General features: G+C 34.9%; 1 protein-coding gene across 1 annotated transcript; it reads left to right on the top strand.

Moving 5' to 3' along the window:
• Nucleotides 1–6,663: 6,663 nt before the first annotated feature.
• LOTGIDRAFT_207486 (hypothetical protein) lies at nucleotides 6,664–20,637 on the top strand (the record flags this gene model as incomplete). Its single annotated transcript, XM_009069102.1, has 14 exons — nucleotides 6,664–6,689; nucleotides 9,365–9,476; nucleotides 10,970–11,120; nucleotides 11,351–11,561; nucleotides 13,536–13,927; nucleotides 14,164–14,336; nucleotides 14,903–15,094; nucleotides 15,594–15,726; nucleotides 16,120–16,239; nucleotides 16,985–17,058; nucleotides 17,795–17,833; nucleotides 18,024–18,233; nucleotides 18,571–18,840; nucleotides 19,164–20,637. 14 exons carry the CDS (start codon nucleotides 6,664–6,666, stop codon nucleotides 19,293–19,295), a joined length of 2,235 nt encoding a protein of 744 aa, XP_009067350.1. The 3' UTR covers nucleotides 19,296–20,637.
• Nucleotides 20,638–21,526: the final 889 nt, after the last annotated feature.

The raw sequence follows: 21,526 nt of genomic DNA, 5'->3' as shown, positions 1-21,526 counted from the left end.
TACACCACATCTGTTCAGAAAAAAGGTTCCATACATTGACGATTTGCATTCCCTTTCAAAGTGGCCACCTGTAAAAAATACAACACATTCGATCAGAATCAATGGAAAATAGAAAATGACATTTTGAACTTTGCATTAGAAAACAGGAAAGTTTCGTTGCAATTTTTTCACGATAAGTAATAGCAATATATTAGAGCATCATTATATAACAATATTATACCTTTAAAAAGTTGAAGTCTCGTAGAATACAAGCATCAAGAAGTTGTTAAGCCTAGAACCTCCGCTTGAAAAATGATTTAGTTGACACACGCAGTAAACTTAGAATCTTAATCCCTGAATTCTGTTCACACCCAGGCTATGCTAACAATGGATTTAGTTTGAGGCTCAACGTTTCTTACACAACACTAAGTAGAATTAAGTCCTACTATAATCAAAAGGTCGTTAACTGGTGTGGATTACAAAAAAAACGATTGGAGGGGGGCGGGGAATGAAGTATTTGTTCCTTCCTTGGCCTGTACATTTGGGAGAACCAAACCCTCCCTATCCCGAAATAGGATTATTACTTTTTACGTTGATAAAAATGTGAAGTTTTTGTAATACGCTTACACATAATATAAACAGGCTGGCGACAGCCAAAAACAGTTTGGCCGTACTTGATATCAATTGCGGATAGGACATGTGAAGAACTGGACGTTTGTCGGTGTCTCTCCGCTGCCTTTGACCGTTGGGTTTCCCAAACTGGGCGTCTGTCGGGGACCCTCCGCTGTGTTGGGGATCCCAACGTGACACAAACAATTGTGCTAGATATAGCAGACAGGTACAGACCCAGAATTCATTGTCGATAATTAGATATGGATTTTGCATGTCACACTGTGATTGATTGAAATGATCAACAGTATGGGACCTTGGTTGAAATCCTTTAGATTACAATGGAAACCGAAAAAAAAATATACCGAAACGAAATTTTATTCAAATTAGTATCATTCTCTACATAATCATGCACTACGCAATTGGTACCAACAAAATTTGACCAAACTGCTCCTGGTAGTTGCTCTGTAACTATTACACAATTAAGCTAAACTATTAGAAGAGAGTTTTATACAGCGTATCTTCCCACACGTATTTTAAAAATAATCTTACCCCGGGGCTAAATTCAAGGTCAACAAAGTTATGATTTTGTTAATTTATGTTTATCTAATTTCATTGGTGAGCAATCATGTTTGTCTTAATAACAAAATATTTAATGGCCCGTTAAGAACACTATCATAACAATAGAAACCTCGTCTTTTCATTTCATGGACTAAATGGTCCAATAACACCCCACACCCCCCCTCCCCCCCCCCCCCCTCCCCACACAAACACACACACATGTTTTCCCCAAATAACGAGTCAGAATGCATTTTCTTTGTAGATACCTTCTTAGACCACCATTGGAGACTTATGTCTATGGTTCTTCAACAGAGCTGCTACATTTTGAATTTCAACGTCGTAAGGTGCACCACCACCCTCCGCCCTCCATTTAGTGAGTCTGTCCCCTATTTGTAAAATATGAAAATTTCTGATAAAGTATGTTTCTTATTCATCAAGCTATCTTTCTTCATATTGTTCAGATCGATGATTTTATCGAAGGCGTCATGTTGTTATAACAAAGTCCCGTGGCAATTTCTTCATTGTTTCAAGTACACTATCTGCATTCAATAGCCCGACGGTTAGATCTAATCTATCTCGCCAATACATGGGGTGATACTGAATCTGTGGGTTTGAATTGCTTCAGAGAGTGATTTTTTTTTTTCAACAAATCAAATTTTTCATCTTAATTTACTATCAGCAGTGGCATTTTTTTTTTATTAGTTTGGCCTGTTTTCGGCCCCTAATATTTTCTAGAAACGTCATCAGACATAGGATCGGGTTTGGTTTTAGAATTCCAAAAAACACAGAGGTTAACGTGAAATAGGAATGATGTAAAAAGCTACAAATTAGCCCGATACACGTCCAAAGTCTAAAAAGACGCATTGAAACTCTCTTTTAGGGCAGTCGGCTGGAGCAATGGGAATTTTGATGCGTTTTGCTTGTTAACCTCGAACAAATGGTGATAGTGGGTTCTACTCTGGGTCGTTTTTAAAAATCTGGAAAATTTGAATAAGTAATCTTCCTAATTATTCTAGTGACCCAGCTGGAAATGATGTATGGATAATCCGGCAACGATCAACGACAAAAGTTTGGATAAAGACAAGCTGGTTAAGAGGATCCTGGAGAGGCTTTGTCCCTTCTTGAATTGTTTCATAACCATCAATTACAAAATATCAAGGGGGGCAAAAATAAATTTGTTTTTGTGAAAATGGTTATTACTGGTTTTTATGTTTGAAATAATGGTTTGGTAGTTAAAGGGACAGATGCGCCATTTTTTTTTACTATTCGTACCTTAGTCTCAGAAACGGGAATTATTTTTTTTAGCTAAGTCAATCAGTAATAGTGTTCACAGCTCGACATAAAATTTGAGCCCTCAAATCCATGTGTGTCTAGAATTATCCGCATTTGAAAGTTAAAAAGACGAGTCGTCTTTTCATGAGGCATTTTAGCGATAGGAAAGAAATTCCCATTTTTGAAGGAATTGTGCGATTTTTGTACATTGCTAGTATTTCTGAAGTCCATAAACATATATTCAAGACCCCCACCCCCCCCCCCCCCCACCCCCCCAATAAAAAAGGGCGCATCTGTCCCTTTAAGTCACACTTAAAATGCCTTGTTAACTTTAATATCGGATTGAGTAAGTTTTGGGGTAAAAGTTTAAGATTATATAAGTGATTAAGCATGAGGCGTAAAAAGCGAGGTGATCGGTTCTGACATGTAGTCTCCCTAATCAACTTAAAATGTCGAAATAGATATCGTCGCCAACATTGCTAAGGTTTACTGTTGTATGGTTAAATGAAGCGTTTCATACCAAATTTTATTACTTGATGAACATTGATAAAGACGCGTGGTGAACTTTTATTACCTCTGTTCGATCAAGGTCATTGAATAGATGTTTGGATTGTATGAACAACTTCATAATTTGTTTGTTGATTTTTCATTGTTTTCTTCTGTTCTTATCTGGAAAAAGTGACGTTTGTTTAGAAGAGCGATCACTTGTCTTTTGTGGTTTGGAAATGTTTAAAATCGGACAATTTTAAGCATCCTTGTTGGTGTTCATGTATACTCGAAGGTAAGCTCTTTCAATCTACAAAAAAATAATTTCTGTTTATTTCATTGCAAGCATAACCCAGCAGATGCTTACAGTGAATTGTTTAGGACACCTAATACCCCTCTGCGACAACGTTGTTCAACTCGACCAGCAGTTAATGGTATAATTCATTTAATATTCATGAGCAATAATTTGATATTAGAACGTTTTAGTAATGACCCCATTAAAGTCAAATCTTAAAATAGTTTACCAATTGGTCCAAGACTGGAAAAACGTGTTGGGTCATTTCCACAAGTTAAATGCAGAATATTTCGATTCAAACAAATTAATACTTATTACTCTTCGAATTGTTGGCCGAGACATCACATAAGAACAGATTGATAGCAATAGATACTGTGGTGGGATGACTGGCGAGACAGGACTTGATCATTCACTTTCAATTTCTTCCGTGTTCATGAGATAGCATCGATCTTTTCAGTGAGAGTCAATCATGATAAACCAAATCCGGGATATTGTCTGGTGTATTTCTGTGGGTGGCTTCCTGTCGTACCGGACCTATTTGATCATAGCCCCGTCACGAATGACTGCGACAAACGTGAAGAAAACGTGAGAAAAGGTCCCTTGAAATTACAAATTTTACAACAGTTGCTATCAACCTGCGATGTATGCGACAATATTGCGTTCCGAAGTTTCTTTAAATCTACGAGCTTGGTACACATTTTTATTGGCCTTATGGAGATGTAAAGATATTCTTGATTCCGTGGCGACCTCAACGGCGATTATTGGCGACAATGGCGCCTAACGTAAGGCCTCTGACGCTAATATTTTGTGGCCGGAGCAGTTCAGTAAGGACGCCTTTCCGGTGTGGTGGGGCTCTCATCAATGTCTGACCAGACGATTTCAGACCCTTTCCCTTTTCACACAAAAGTATTTATTTACCACGCTGGCTATTTTCACCGTCACAGTACGTGTTCTCTATGGCTGCTAACAACTGTACGGATAAGACAGGACACAATAGGCCTTGTTTTTTTTTTAAAAGCGTGAAGCCATTTTGATTGTCAAGAATGATATTAAGTGACTTTGTTGTTAGGTAGGGAAGGCCATACGTTTTTTAATGCCCATTTTGTACCGTTCCGGTGCGAATAGCCACAGCCTTTATTTGTATATAGTTGTACAGTCATTTTACAAAACGAATGAGTCGGCACTTTATGACGTACTAGTATAATATATGTATTATTGTTTAAACTCCTTTAAATACTACTGGACCATTTACTATACAAAGGATCAGCTACCATAGCATATATATATATATCATATATCTTAACTGCTGAAACGTATATGACCCTTAGTTATAGACCTTGAATACAAAGTTAATATTAAGATAGTTCTATCGTATATCTAGAGGTCTATATGTAATGCAATGACTTAAAATGATAGATTTAAGTGGTAAAAATCCAAAGTTTGTATCTACGGTGGTTTCTTTTTACTGAATTATCATTAAGCCAACATACATAGAAAATAGTAAACAAATATGATAGTTTAGCAAACAAAAATGAAAAATAAGAAGTAATAAATCGCAAATAAAAAATATTAATTTGCCCTAAACAAACCACCGTATGGATCCAATGCACCAAAAAATATTACGACCAATTTTGTATTGTATTTCTCAATGTAAAATTACACTGTCTTACGAAAAATTCTATAAACAGACATTTTGAGAAGCGGGGACCTGATTTTGCCGACCTTACAAAATCCTATTTCTTTATTATTTTTTAGTTCATGATATTAGACCCTATTACGCTATTGAAATAAAGGGTTGATTCATAAGATATAGATATGACTCAAATTGATCACGAAATATCGTCATACAGCTATGACTTCATCAATCCGGTTCTTTATATATATATATATATATATATATGTATATATATATATACATACAGCTGAATTATAACAAATTGTTGTCATTTAGCCTTCGGATTACTTTAGAAATCTTTGAAAATTTACCTTGAGGATGGTAAGTATGATGGCATAATTAAAGGGACAGATGCTCCATTCTTTTGACTAATCATACTTTAGTTTCAGAAACGGGATTTTTTCTTAGCGAAGCGAATCAGTAATAATGTTCATAGCTCACCGTCGAAATTTGATCTTCTAAATGCGTGTGTTTCCAGAATTTCCTGGATCTTTATTGAATTTGAAATTTAATGCTTTTTATTCTGTAGCTGGTGGCATAAACGAAACATAAAATTCTTTACCTTTCAGAACACCTGTTGCCATTCGCAAGTATTTCCATAGGTCTAGTCATCATGAATTTTTTAATCTAACGTCAAGTTTGCTGCAGGTAGCCTATCATTCATTACATTTTGATAATGTAATTATGTACGAAAATAAATAATGTAATTATGTACGAAAATAAATAATGTAATTATGTACGGAAATAAATAATGTGATTATATACGAAAATAAATAATGTAATTATATACGAAAACAAATAATGTAATTTTGTACGAAAAAAAAAAATAAAAACCCTTTTGATAATTTTTTTTTGTACAGTTCGGTTAATTCTAAAGACTATTTACATATATTCATGGGCCAAATCTAAAACCCAAAATGGCGATTATTTGCTGTGTGATATGGGGATTATAACCTTCAAAACAGTGAGAATGGAGAATGACTTAACGTCCTTAAAAATGTGTTCTGTATTTTTACATTTATTTATTTATTTATTTTTTTATTTATTTTGAAGTGAACAATAACTAACATAAATTTGCCAGTGCAATTCTTAACGTCGTTTGTGACATCAGTAAACCTGTCATTGAGATAACTAAAACTACACTACACACTACACTATAAATTACTTTTCGACAACTTTTAAAATCAAATATCAAAGACCTATTCAATTCAATATGCAATTGACGACAAAACAAACCAACTCTTTTTCTCTCATAGTAAAACATACATAGTTATTCAAGATAACATACACACACTAGTAATAGTAAGGATTTATAGGGGAAAGAGGTAATAGTAAGGATTTATAGGGGGAGAAAGGGTAATAGTCAAGAGTTATAGGGGAAAAGGGTAATAGTAAAGATTTATAGGGGATGTAATATTAAGGATTTACAGGAGAAAGGGGCGTAAGAAAAAACCTGAAAGGGGGTAACATACAGAAAAGGGCGAAAACCACTGAATTAGAACGATTAGCAAAACGGCGTCCATCACCAGTATAAAATATAATTTTGGGGGGTTTTCGATAGTGTTTATCCTTGAAATATACAAATTCACCAAGTTTATAAAATCGGTCAAGAATTGTAAAATTCAGAATGTTCATTTCATGTTTAAATAAAAATGTCGTAGATATTGTTATCTCCCTTTAATAAAACTTTATAATCACACTTGGCATAGTGAAATGAAAATGAAATGAATGAAGTTTTACGTTCTACTTTTCTACACCTTGTGGGCTAATGAAGACGAGCAACGACATGCAGGGTACAATGAGGGAAACCGGGTTGAAAAATCCAAAGGTATTATCTTGACCTATGCCGGGATTGAACCCTGGACCTTGAAGTTAGCAAGCTGGCATCTAACTAACTGAACTACCGCGGCTCCCACTTATCTTCTATAGGGTTGAACATATATGTAATAAAACGAAATATTATCATATCAACAATATCCTTAATTTCTAGTTGGGTAGGTTAGTATGTGAGATTTTTTAAAAACCCTATAAATCTTTAAAGTGCAATCCTCAAATATATGATCGAATAAAAATGTTCGTTCATGCCAGTTGGTGAAACTCTAATTAAAGGGATAGATGCGCCATTTGGGGAGGTTGATTTGAGTCTTGAACATATTGTTTTAAAAATACAATACTCTTAAGTTTTCACTTATTCTTAAATTTATATTTTTATTAACTGATGTTTTGCAAAATTTTTAAAATATTTGTGAGATTGAGATGTATGTGCTACGCAACTATCGAATCATAACAAAAATACAACACGTCTAACGTTTATATATTTGTTTTCTTTAGTCTAGGGAACAAAAATGAAAAGTGAAGACGAAACGAAGGTTTTATCTAAAGAAGAAATGAGTGAGATTGTGGTTGAGAAGAAACAATCAGTATCAGCAACACCTGCTACTGAAAGCCCTCCAAATGGAGGTGGTTCACCTGATACTGATCAGCGAGTGAAAGACAATGCAGAAGCACATGCTCTGCCAGATACCGATGAAGATGTAGCGAATAATCTAGACAAGGTTGTAAAGGATATCAAATATACAAAACCTTTGAAACGCAGAATAACTTGGAATGACACCAATACAATGTGTGTTGACGAACCACTTCCGGATGACAACCACACCACCAGTATTGCCGAGGTTGCTGTTAATATAGAAGATAAAAGTGAACAGGAACACGTCTGTCCCGCCCTTGAAGATGTCGCCAATGTTAAGACGAATGGTTCAACAGGACATACTGTTCAAACTAAAGACAAAACACCATCGGACAATCCAGAAAATAGCTTGTAAGTTCATCTAAATTTTCATTGAATTTGTACTTAAAATGCGAAAGTTAAAAATTGTTAAAACGTTGCTATAGCTGCTGACAATGCATAAACGTTCATTTAAAGGAATTGTAAAGAGGTTTTCTTAATTCTTTATGTGTATCCAGGACGCTGATAGCATCGATTTGCACCATTCCAATTTTCAATCAAATGTCTGGGGTTCCTGCAATTCCACTAAAACTTGATTTTTATGACGTCACTGATCGAGGGCCTTTGCGATTGGTGACGTCATCAAACACTTAGTTTTAATGGTACTGCAAAATCCACAAACATCAGATAAAAAATTTAAATGGTGCAAAATGACGCTATCAGTGTCCCCGATACACATATAATTTTTAAAAAGCTTTCTACAATTCCTTTAAAAACGTCGTGATAGCTGCTGCATGGATGTACATTGCTGACTTGACGTATTGAAACGTTTTTATGATTAACAAAATCGAATTAGCCACCGATTTGTCCCAAAGCAGTTACACCATTTCATTTGTTTTTTGTGATGTCTGGTTTTATTAAGAGCTTCAAATGTTGTAAATTACCCGTAGGTCTTCTTCTGAAAAATCAACTCCGAAAGGGTCAAAATTACACATTTGTTGTGGAAATATACCTTTGTTCATTGTAAAAATGTAATGGTATGGAAAGAGTAGGCCATCAAATTGCATAAAATGCATGATTTAAACCCTTTCTTTTCAAAAAATAAATTCCCTGTGAACAACACCCCCCCCCCCCCCCCTCCTCCTTAAAATGGATTGGTGTTTGTCAGTCCTATTCTAAAGTTATGCAGCCACCACTGATAATAATAACATAGTGGGTGACTAGGGTAATGGACTGCTGTAGTTTTGTACCTAACGTACTAATTTAGTCTATTTATACCAATCAAAATACTTTAGATACTTTCCACTTTTAACTTTTACTACCTTTAGTCATCTCAGCATGCCAGTTGGGTTTAAAGGTATGCTGTCCCATAAAAATTATTATTCTCGCTGCCCCGACAATCCATAGAAAAAAAAAGAAAGAAACAACTTAGCTTCCTTTCTGTCCGCTGTTACTTGGCCAAATATAATATTGGCATTGATCTTTCCCTGATTATCCCCACACATTCATAGCTTGGTCGACTGGATGACCGAGTGAAAATGACTCAAGGTTATCGGACTTTTACACGCAGACACCATTTGCCTGACGTAATCAACGATGTCATGTAATGAACCAATGCTCTAACCGACAGTTCTATAGATATTAGTGGTAGAAGATTTGAATTAGTTTTCCAGTACATTGCATTCAATATCTAATATTAGCTTTGAAGGGATTGTAAAAATTATTATGAGTATCGGGAACAGCATCAATTTGCAACATTCCAATTTTTAATCAGACGTCTGTAGTTCTTCCAATTCCACTAAAAGTGTTTGATGACGTCTGTTTGGATATTTGAACTAATGAGCTATTGGATAAGGATTACTTAAGAAAAATCATTCACAAGCTCTACGCAGAGTGTATATAATATAATAACAAAAAATCTTCACTGTTAAAACAGTGCTAATTTCATGAATTGTGTAGCCAGAACACACTGTGTACCAGATTACTAGGGATATATACCTTTGAACTTCAAACAGATCACCATAAATTTTTATTGCAGTCAATCAGATACGCAGTGGTTACAATGGGTACAAAACCAGTTTAACAATTTAGCCGGCAATGAAGGACATATCACATATAAAAGATTTAAGTCGGTTTTAAAAATCAAAGAGGTAAGTGCACTTTAGTTAATCGGTGGATTAAATTTTGACCTTTTTTATTTAAAATTTGACATATTTTGGTGATAAAATCTGTATCTAACATAATCGATTATACAGTGGGACTGAACAAAATGCGTCTATATCATATGAATTGACGTCTGCCATTAGCAAGAGGTTTCATTGTACACTGTATTGCCTGTCGATATTGATATATTTCTATTTTGATTAAAATCTTATGTAGTTGATAATGGATCATTTGGATTTTCATAGACATAACTACACATAACTACTAATTTAACTGAAACGTTTCATAATCGGTATAGACGGTACTTCAATGATTATAATCATGACAAATTCGCAGTCGGCTACACCAAATGAAATATTTTAGAAACCACATAATACTTCAATGATGAAACTTTGAATTTAGTATTAGTTTTTGTAGCGTCTGTTAACGACATAGAAGATTTTGTGTTTGAATAAACACCGTTTTATGTATTTATCTCCCCCTCGCTAATCTCCTTTTATTGAAACAGAAATTCCACGCACATGTAAATACATATTGAGAGAAATTGACGTCACACCGCCTGGTAATTTATGTCTGCTTGACAAACGTTACGTGTTTTGACTCATTTAGCTGACCTTGATGCATTCGAAATGTTAGTAGTCTTATTTGGATTTGATTTCGCTTTCTAAATATTTTCTTGAAATACAACTTTGTTTCGGATCCCCCTTCTCAGTGTTAACGTACTCGCGGTATAGGTCCCGTGGACACAAACTTTTTTTCATACTTAGCCGAGATTGTACTCAAAGCAGCAAGTATTACAGGTGCAAAACTGATTGTATCAAACAAACAAATATATCAATCTATTACTTATTGCACAATATTTCTGGCATTATCACATTAATCTTCAAAGTTTACCTTTTCTTGATGCGAGGGGCATTCGAGTAAAAACTGAGCATGAGAAAAGCTTGCTCGTTATAACATTACTTTATTTTGTGTTCAAATTAAAAAGCGCATTTCCACCAAAAGTTCTACCTCCTAGTACATTTATTCAACATTGCTCACCCCCTTTTGGTAAATGTTGCCGTTCACGGGGTCGAGAAATATTTGCCAAACACATTCCATATTGTTCATATATGAAAAGATTTCCGTTTATATGAAGAAAAGTTGTGTGTATGTAACAGAGAGAGACAATAACAGTGATAATCGACCAGTGGACGTGCCTCATCATACAAAATAAATTGAGACATCGACAACTCTTTGAATAGGATTTATCTGGACAAACATTTCTCTTTGTCATCAACAAATACTTTAAGATTGAACCATGAAAAGCATTATATTCAATGAGAGCTGCTAATATAGAGCGTTAAACCCCCTCTTCAGAAGTGAAAATCGACAACAATCTGGAGGATTAAATGCGATTTTTCTATAGTAAATTAATTAAAATGTGATAGTGCCTCGAATACCATTACGTATAAGTATGTTATCATTTTGATCATTTCAGTCCTTCTTCGCCGAGAAATTTTTTGATTTTTTTGACAATGATGGAGATGAGAAGATACAGTTGTTTGAACTAATGGATGGATTAAGAACGTTAACTCGTGGTTCGACCACTGATAAAATACGATTTCTCTTCAATCTATACGATCTTGACGGTAAGTGTCTTCACTTTAACGATTATATTTTCAGAGAAGTTCCTGACGAAAATGCTGGTGCGTTTGGCCGTCTTCATCAGTCCAATGTAGAGCAGAAAAGTAGGATACACACTTGATTTTTTAGGTTTGTTTTCGGTTGTAATACCCTATTTTGATTGTTTATTAAGTCATTGGACGATGTTTCAAAAGTAAATTTAAAATACGTCAGAGTTTGAATATTTGTTTTGTAGGAAATGGTCACATAGATATAGATGAATTAAAAACAGTGCTACAGTCTTGTGTTAATGAAAGTTCTCTGAAGATGAGTGAAATCGATGTTGATAGGTTAACAGAAGTACTATTTGATTCTGCTGATACAGATTGTAGCGGTGAAATCACTTTTGAAAAACTGCAGACTGTTCTAGAACAACATCCAGAGGTCATGAAGAACCTTACAATCAGGTAAAAATGATCTAACTTAAAGGGGTTGGTGCGCCATTTTGGTGGTTGATTTTAGTCTTGAATATATGAATAATCTTCAGAAGTACTGGAAATGTAGGAAAATTGCATAATTCTTTCGAAAATATATCGATCTAGGAATTTCACTCATTATTTCTATATATGTCTTTTCTATATATCACAGAATATCTAAAATTGACGAGTCGTCATTTTAACATTCAAACGTGCATAATTCTGGACACACATGGATTTGAAGGCTCAAATTTCGACGGTGAGCTGTGAACACTATTACTGATTGGCTTAGCTAAAAAAATTCTGCCCCTTTAACCTAAAACCAGTGTTTGTTATTATGGAGACTCTTCTGGACTCCTAATTACCAAGGGCTTCCCAAATGTCCATTCCATATTTCCTACTTAGATTTCCATCCACTGGAAACGTATAGTAATGTATAGTAGTTGCTGGTGAACCTTTCTCTTAAGTACACTTGCATCTTCACAATAGTTGGTAAATATAGCGATTTGATTGGATTGTAGGCTACTAAATACATCTAATCAGAGCCCCCGAAGGGCTGTAAACCATAATGTAGAGGAATCTGATTTGGTGTATTTACAATCAAATTGCTGCATTCCGTAATACAAGAAAGGTGGTATTGCAGTCAAGGTATTAGACACAGTTTGTAGCTAGACAATGTGAAGATGTACACTTTGAGGTTTCAAATCATTACAATGAATGATCAAAACAACGCTTTTTCTATGAAAATATGAAAATTAGATGAAAAAATGCACAGAGTTTCATCCATGACCGCTTATATGAAATCGTTAAAGTAAGACCTGGGTAATATTCTTAAAAATACGGTGAACTATTTTTCACGATCAAAGCAAGTAGATAAATCTATAAATACACAAACATTTGGATAAAACTCAGACATAAGGCAAGGCTTTGTCATTGTTTACAAAATAGTCCATTGTTTTCATTTTGTAGCTACCTTAACGAATAACAGTGAAATTATTATTAGTCTGAAATACCTAGACTATTACTCCAAATTAAATACTAAGTTATATAGTCCTCCAAATATATATATCTTATACTGATAGAGCGTACTTTCTGCTATTTGTATCACTTTGCAGAATGCAAGTACTTCATCTGGTTCGTATGCAAATCAAGAGAAACGGATTGATAGAATTGACATAAGTCAAGTAGGCCTATGGCTATTCATGCGTTTTTTTTTTACATTTACATAATCATATGCAGAAAGTAAGAGAACGGATGGTGCAATTTTCCTTGGTGTATTCGGGTCTTGAATATTATGTAAACAGTCTTCAGAACTATACAGAAATGTACGAAATAGCATTTTTCCTTCAAAAAATCACAAACTAGAAATTTCACTTTCAATTGCTATAAATGTATTTTCTAATTGTGTCAAAAAATGACGAGTCGTTTTTTTAATTTACAAACGCGGACAATTCAGGTCACATAAATGGCTTTGAAACCTCAAATTTCGACGGTGAGCTTGGTTAAAAAAAATCGGTGTCTGAGAATAACGTACATTGGACAAACAGATGGCGAACATCTTAACAAAATTAATAAATTATAAAAAAAATGTTTAATCAGTGCAAACATTTGTTTTAGAACACTAATATTAATTTTTGCTGAATTAAAGGGACAGACGCGTCATTTTTTGGATCAATTGTTCCTTAGTCCCAGAAACAGAAATTTCTTTTTGCTGAGCCAATCAGTGATAGTGTTCACAGCTCACCGGCGAAATTTGAACCTTTTCAGATACTCTGTGATTTATAGAAAAGACAGAAATAATTGCGAATTTCTTACATTTCTAGTACTTCTGAAGACTATTTACATATTATATTCAATACTCAAACCAACCTGTCCCTTTACTGATTTAACATAAGTATCTGTTATTCAATTTCCAAGGTCTACATTTATTCAAAATAACATATAATTTGCTTTTATTATTTTCAGTGCTGCAGAATGGTTAAAACCAAGCAAAACCGAAAAGAAACGAGAATTACCAAGATATCTTCAATCTAATTATATCAGAAATAATCTCAAGAAAATTATTTTCTTCATCATTTATTTTATGACGAATATCGGATTGTACGCTTATGGTGCATATAGTTACCGCGAATCGAATAATGCTATAATAATAGCACGGGGTAGTGGAATGTGTTTAAATTTTAACTGTATGTTTGTACTTGTGTTGATGTTAAGAAAATGCATCACGTGGTTAAGAACTTGGCAATATGTCTATTGTATATTACCCCTGGATCAACATATACTTTTCCATAAAACCACTGGAATAATGATAGCAGTCCACAGTTTAATTCACACTATGGGCCATATTGGCAATGCAGGTGAGATGATTAGTACATATATTTTAATATAAAGGAAAAAGGGGGGGGGGCTTTTTTTTTGCCTTTCTGAGTTTAAGGTACGATTGGTCAATTGGATGAAAAATTAGCCCCAAATTTCGTTTTGTTTTTATTAGTTTATAGATTTAGTATAGCCACTTCAGAGTAAGGTCTGACGACCGGACTCTTGAACATTGTCAAAATAGCTCTGACCATTCCACTCGGACTTTTTTTTTCAGTTATTGTTTCTGAAACGAATAATATCACCGCCGTGGAAGTTATATTTACCACAAAGGCTAACCTAGGTTGGTTACTTGGTTCTGCACCAATAACTGGGGTCCTATTATGTCCAATATTAATAGTTATGGTGATTTGTTCCATGTCCTTTGTCAGAAGAAGTGGTCATTTTGAGGTAAAATCAGTTTTTAATTATTATTTATTACTCAGAGGCGACAAGAAAAGTAGTATCATGTTCTCGCTGTTATAATAAGTGGCTATGTAGCTAGTATATTTGTGAAAGCTATTGCTATGTAGCTAGTACATTTGTTAAAGCTATTGTTATGTAGCTAGTACATTTGTTACAGCTATTGCTATGTAGCTAGTATATTTGTTAAAACTATTGCTATGTAGCTAGTACATTTGTTACAGCCATTGCTATGTAGCTAGTATATTTGTCAAAGTTATTGCTATGTAGCTAGTACATTTGTTAAAGCTTTTGCTGTGTAACTAGTACATTTGTTAAATCTATTGCTGTGTAGCTAGTATATTTGTTAATCTAACCTGTACTCTTAGTTCTGCCGTCTGTAAAACTTGCGGCTGGGAACTGCTCAACAGCTTACAATTCTTGGTGATAGGACTGCAATAAGTCTGCAATTCTGGCTTCGATTTGAGAATTCGCCGCGATCGGGCGATAAAATACGCTTGTCTGCCCCAGTATTATGACAACATCACCATTAATAAAAATACACTTCATTGCAGATATTCTACTATACACATATGTTATATATACCATTCTGGATACTATGTATAATACATGCCAGTAATTTCTGGAAGTGGTTCATTGCCCCGGGATTGATATTCTTCGTTGAAAGTATCCTGAGATCCAAACCTATGAAGTTAGCTACACATGGTAGAACTTTTATTAAAGAAGTGAATCTACTTCCGTCCGGTGTAAGTGTAAACAGTTGTTCTTTAACTGTCAAGGGACGTTACTTAAATAATCATTGGTTCAATTTGAGAAGCACCTTCTAGCACTAGTAATAAACCCATATCATGAAAGATGGGGATGGGGGGAGGGGGTGCTACACATAAGACAAGTGGATCAGGTAAGTTACCATGGCAACTATGTTATTAAATCCAACAAGGCTGACGCCCTCTACGGTGAAAACAATGTATTATGTGCAGATAGGAAATCGACACGAGTGAAAGAAGTGTTAAAAAAGCTCACAGAGGATCGAATACCTGAAGCATAGACCATGGCATCGATTTTTTTTCTGACCGTGCAAGGACTTGAGAACATTCAATTTCAAGACCTACAAAACATAATCGCTCAGCAAACAAGAAACGCAACTATGTGAGTGCTAGAAAGTGTAGTTCTGTAGGTTGAAAAAAATTTGTATGGATTTTCTGGTAAAACACAAACTTATAATGAACACATCTTCCTTTTCAGGTTACACATCTAGTTATTTCCCGTCCACCTAATTTTGATTTTAAACCTGGAGATTATTTATTTATACAGATACCTATGTTAGCTAAATACGAATGGCATCCATTTACTATCAGTAGCGCACCGGAAATGGAAGGTAACTATGGTGTCCTATGCTGGATAATTTTGGAACAACGGTTAGGATCAGATGCGGCTGTCACAATTGTATTTGGTTAAGCAAGTGATAGTAACCTGCTCTTATCCGGATTCCTGGGTTCGATGCCTGCAGAAGTCGAGAAGGCTCCTTTGGATTTCAAATCCTGATTCTCCCAATGAGTAATGCATATTCGAGGGAAGAAAACTTTAAGCCGATTGGATGTCTACCGTGACAGATCCACCATCGTTCTGCAGATTTTCCGAAACTACCATGCGCTGTCATGTTAAGAAGAGAGTACGTGAATATTATTAATGTCGCTATCAGTATGCCTGCTTGTGTCGATAAACGGGACAAAAAACTATCAATTCATTCTCAACCTTTTCTATATTCAAGGTTTCATCTGGTTACATATCCGATCAGCTGGTTATTGGACAAAATCTTTATATGACTTCTTTGAAAAATACGGCTCTGATCAGCGGAGAAAATCAACCATTACAGGCCAAATAAATAAAGGTATGTACAGAAATGAAATGAATGGAGTTTTACGTCCTATTTTTCTGCACTTGGTGGTAAAGATGTGTATCTAAGTAATGTAAACGATACTAGAAGCCTTATATTTCTAAAAGAGACCCTATTAGATCGCCTTTCTTTGATCTGAAAGGTTTATGGTTGACAATAGGTGATTAAAGAAAAAATGCAAGGGAGGTAATACATTGAGTATTAACGTACCAGTCATGTATGGACCGACTCTACCAATTCGTTTACAATTTGTTCACAAAATTCAATCTTCTAAAAAAATGTCCAGAAATCTTGTTGAAAACTTTCCAATATGGGGCATGGACCAAAATTCAATATATCATAACCATGAAAATTTTGAGTTAGCCAAACTGAAAGTAGACCATATTTTTTTATCAATATCCGCTTCACTAACACTGCATACAAAACGACTATTTTTAGAATTATTCATCCGCATGAAAACGTCTCATCATCTCACAAAAACAGGCATGCAAAACCCCAAAAGGTATTGAGAAGAGGATTTCTTAAAATAGCAAATATACAATCATTTACACAAAATGTCTTAATAGTCCATATTATTATAACTTATCATTATACTAAAGAAATACATGGGAAATAATCTCGATTAAGTTGAAGGTCTTTAAGAGAATATCTAATTCAATAAGATCTCTCTCATAGTAAATCGGGATATTGAATGTTGACTACAAACTACACCTTGCTTCAATGAACTGTTTTATTGCAGCTTTCCATGATGGCTTAGATAAAATAGAAAGAGGAATCAAAGAAGTTTCAACATCTTTTACACATAGACAATCTGTAAGTAATGGTGATGCCTTTACACTATCACAACACATAGAGAAAACCAAGCCGAATTTATGGTATGCCTGATCAAATCATAATCAATAAAAGCATAGTCACCAAGCTAACAAAAGTTGAAATTGAAATATGGATTTTTTCATTGTAAAAATGTATTAATACACTTTCGAAATGCATAAAATACAAGCATAAATTCCTTCATTTTCACCCCCCACCCCTACCTTTTAGGATGCATTAAAAAAATTGACCGTAGGCCCCTCCAATCTGAAGTTCTGCAGCCGACTCTGTAATAAAACCGATGAGAAACTTTCTACCCAGTGTATTACACCGTACTCCAAGAATGTGAAGAGATTTCAGATTTCAGAGAGAAAGCCCGTTCACATGTAGTTCTAAATTTTCTCTACCACCAGCCAAGAAACATTCGCGGTCCAAATAGAAACGAATAGCAATAGAAATTGATATCTTTTTAAAGCTCATGTTAGTTTTACATCTTTTTTTCAGTCAAGAAAACATGTAAGAAAAAGTACAGTCAGACGAAGAAAAGATACGTCTAAAAAGGTCCATATTGAGGTAAGTTAACCTTGCCATTAACATGTACAAATATCTAGATATACATAAACTATACAGAAAAGCCAACTTTTAAGGTTGAACAATCGCGAAATTGGTTCGACTTGATGTCCACTGTCCAACTTCAGCAAAGAATTTGAAGAATTACATTTAAAAATTTTTTTTAAAGAAAGGAACTTATTTGTTTCTAAGAAAGATAACAGCTGAAGTTTACGAGGATCCTGTGTCTACCAGCTGCTCCTTGGCCCAATATCTTTCCTGGTTTATTCGTCCCTATTTACAGGTCGCCAGACTTTCACACATCAACCCACGACCAACATTTTTCAACTGGAACACATTGTCAGGGTTTCATCATGGTCCTTTTCCATTTTGTTACAATACCATTCTTTCACCTTCAGGTATATTTAGATGGTCCGTATGGTACATCAACCCGAGAGATCTTCCAAACGGAGCATGCCGTTCTGATAGGATCTGGAATTGGTATCACACCTTACGCTTCCATCTTACAGAGTATCATCTATAGATTTAATGCTATCACCAGAACTTGTCCAAAATGCCACCATTGTTTTAATGAACCTTTAGCCGGTTCCATGATGAAACTTAAAAAGGTAAAGTATTCAACTCCGACAATCACCATTTGATTAGAACCCATCTTCGCGAACCCATTTTCGTGCAGTAAAATAGATGGTTATTTCATTTCTTCCCACTTATAAAAATAAAAACCAAAATTGTAAGGCATGTGGAATCTAAAAGGATGCCGAGCTGTACTATTGTTTGCTGTGGATTACCACGTATCAAAATATAGTTATACGTCGGTATGTACAGCGCTCATTTTGTTATCTGATGTCCTATATCCTGTATTTATTATGGTATTGCTTGTGGATATTTTATGTCATTTTGTATCATCATTTGAAATTCTAAATCATATCTCAATGTCTATTTCAGGTTGATTTTGTCTGGATTAATCGAGATCAGAGAGCTTTTGAATGGTTTACAAGTCTTTTGACTCAACTGGAATTAGAACAAGTTAAAAATGGCAGTCATCTAGACAAAATATTAAATCTCCATATGTACATGACAGCCGCCGTCCAGAAAGCTGATATGAAGGGAATCGGATTACAAGTAGCTCTTGATCTAATCCATGAAAAAGAACAGCGTGATTTATTGACAGGTTTGAGAACAAGAACTAAAGCTGGCCGTCCAGACTTCAATGAGGTATTTTCTATTTTCCTCTTCTTTCCTTGATATCTTCTCGAATATGCATTTATTGTGCATTCTACTTTCGCTTTCACCTATGCGTCAAAGGACAAGCGGAAACACGTCGAAACGTTGTTTAAAATTTGGACACGTGAATTTTGATTTTTAAGGTTACGATTTTACGCTGATTGCACACCGCAATGGTGTTGAGCGTTCTTCCGCCAGTTAATACAGAAAAAACCAGGTGTCAATATAAATTAAATTTGTTGGGTCGTCCAAGATTCCAGACTACATTTCTCGAACCTTCCGATTTGGTCATTCTATGTTACTCTCTTTTTCAGTTGTTTAAATCCATAGCTGCTCAAAAACACGGAAAGGTTAAAGTATTTTTCTGTGGTGCCCCTGTTGTTGGGAAAGCTATTAAAGAACACTGTGCAAAGTTTAAATTCGGTTTTCGAAAGGAGAATTTTTGAATCATTTTTCAACGATTTGTTGTGTCTTCCATTTGGATTGTGGATCAATGTGCAAAAGAAATCCCGTTTGGACAAAAAACGATACTTCCACATTGAAACAAATTCTGAGAACTCAAATCTGTATCGCGTTCTCATTGATGTGCCGGATGTCCTGAATTCAATGTTATGCTCTTTTGACGTTTCACTATATGTTTTCAGTATCTTATACTAATATCATATGTTCTCTGGACGTGTGCGTTTCAATTCGTGAATCACAGTGTTCCCGGATGTTCGGATCACGCTGGTTGCCGTTCGAAAAACCACGATTCTTATAAACTGTGTATTTTTACGAAAATTGAGACCATTGTAGATATGTTCTCAATAATTGTTAAATTCATAGATAAGTTAGCGTGTTCCCAACTTTATCGACAATTTTCAATAGAGTGTCATCTCATGATGATGTTCTTGAATCACAATATTTCAACGGATCCTCAAAAGTAGGTCCACATGGTGAAACAAATATGACGTAAAACTCCATTCATTTCATTTCAAAAATCGGGAAACAATTTCATGTTCTCATTGATATGTTCAATACCGCAGCAACCGTGTCTACCGTGTTATATCCAGAGAAGTTTTTTAATGGCTCACACACTTACTTTTAAATCTTAAACATGCTATCCCGTGAACTTATGTTCTCAATGTCGTGTTCCATCGCGTTGTCATGTTCCTAATTTATTCGTTTTTTGTTGATCTGTGTTATTCTGTATAGACTAGACTTTGAACTATCTAAAACTCTTTACCGTTATATTCTGAAAAGCGACCAAATGTTACAGATGACGTTCTAGTTGTAACGCCTCGAACAGCGACAGCTCGTCTTCCGGACATAGATTGATATTACGGTTTTTCGATTAACAGACGTGCTCTGTTTACGTTATACAAATTACTATAGTAAGGTAATAGGTTTTGAAGAGCAATACCGGCTCGAAAGTACTGGCGGATTCGAACCACAATGCAGAAGTACCGCTTACAAATTTTTTTACCGTTACCGAGGCTTCTTTTATGTAACACATGTCTGTTTAAAATTGTGATAAAGAATACTGTTCACATCATTTTCAATGGTTGATTTGCAACCAATAACGTATCATTAATTATATTGTCTACTTTTATAGTGACAGTGCTTCATTTTGTTATCACCAATTTGTATCGTGACCGCTGTAAATATACCAAGTGATCTATAATGGAATTAATTAACAAATGAAATCCACCTTACCCGATTGCGTTGAATACTAGTAACCATTTTTTATTTTATTAACATTTTAAATTTGAGATATTTTTTCTTTTTACAATAAATATTTTAAAAATGAACCAAGCATTTTAAACGGAATAAGACCCTGACATGAAAAAAAAAACTGTAGTCGTTCGAATGGGACAAAAATCGAGCCCCCCGTGTGCTACAGGCTGTGCTCGTTAAATATCCCTTGACAACAATTCTGACAACCGACAAATTCCATTTCTGCTACTAAACCTGCGGGTATATTATTTGTCCTTGACAGTTGGTATCTAAAAACAAAAGGCGCAAGTCGCTGCCATAGAAAAATGTCCATTATCGCACACTGCATGACGTTCATTAGCCTAGTATCCTAAACACGGCATCGCTGGTCTTGTTTGTTCGCCACGAGATGATGGCGTTTACGAAATCTAGGAGTATATATTAAAATATTCTGCTAACATTAAATTTTCGAAAATTCGATTATTCAATTATTCTTGCTATAAATACCACCTTTAAAGTTAACACAATATCAAACAATTTCAAATTTTAATGACACATCTATTCTGTTTACTTTGTGAAAATCTGGCTCTGAAGCAAGTTACCTCCCCCGAATAGTTTATTTTTCACGGTATGGTTGTAACGTCTGCTTGAGAAAAATAAAAATATTGAAACGGACTATAGCAGAAATGTTCGCGTGGATAAAACTTTTAGTATATAATAACTGGGCCTATCTTCTCTCTCACGCATGTAAAGTATGGAGCGTTTATAGCTGCGCGTGAAATAGTGGATACTGAAATAATTCGGACATACTGACACTATAAAAATAAGGTATGACATTTTTACCCCATCTTCATTTTTACGTATTTTGACATGTACACTGAATTATTACCAACTGCAACAAATGACCGTGTCCAATTCGGAAGCGGCGGCATTCCGTAAACTAGGGAAATCAAGTGCGACCACTTTTCGAATTCTTGTTAAC

This window comes from Lottia gigantea (genome assembly GCF_000327385.1).
Source record: "Lottia gigantea unplaced genomic scaffold LOTGIsca_99, whole genome shotgun sequence".
Classification (NCBI taxonomy): domain Eukaryota; kingdom Metazoa; phylum Mollusca; class Gastropoda; family Lottiidae; genus Lottia; species Lottia gigantea.
Note: the sequence above shows the minus strand (reverse complement) of the source record. Positions and strands in the feature narration are given on the sequence as shown.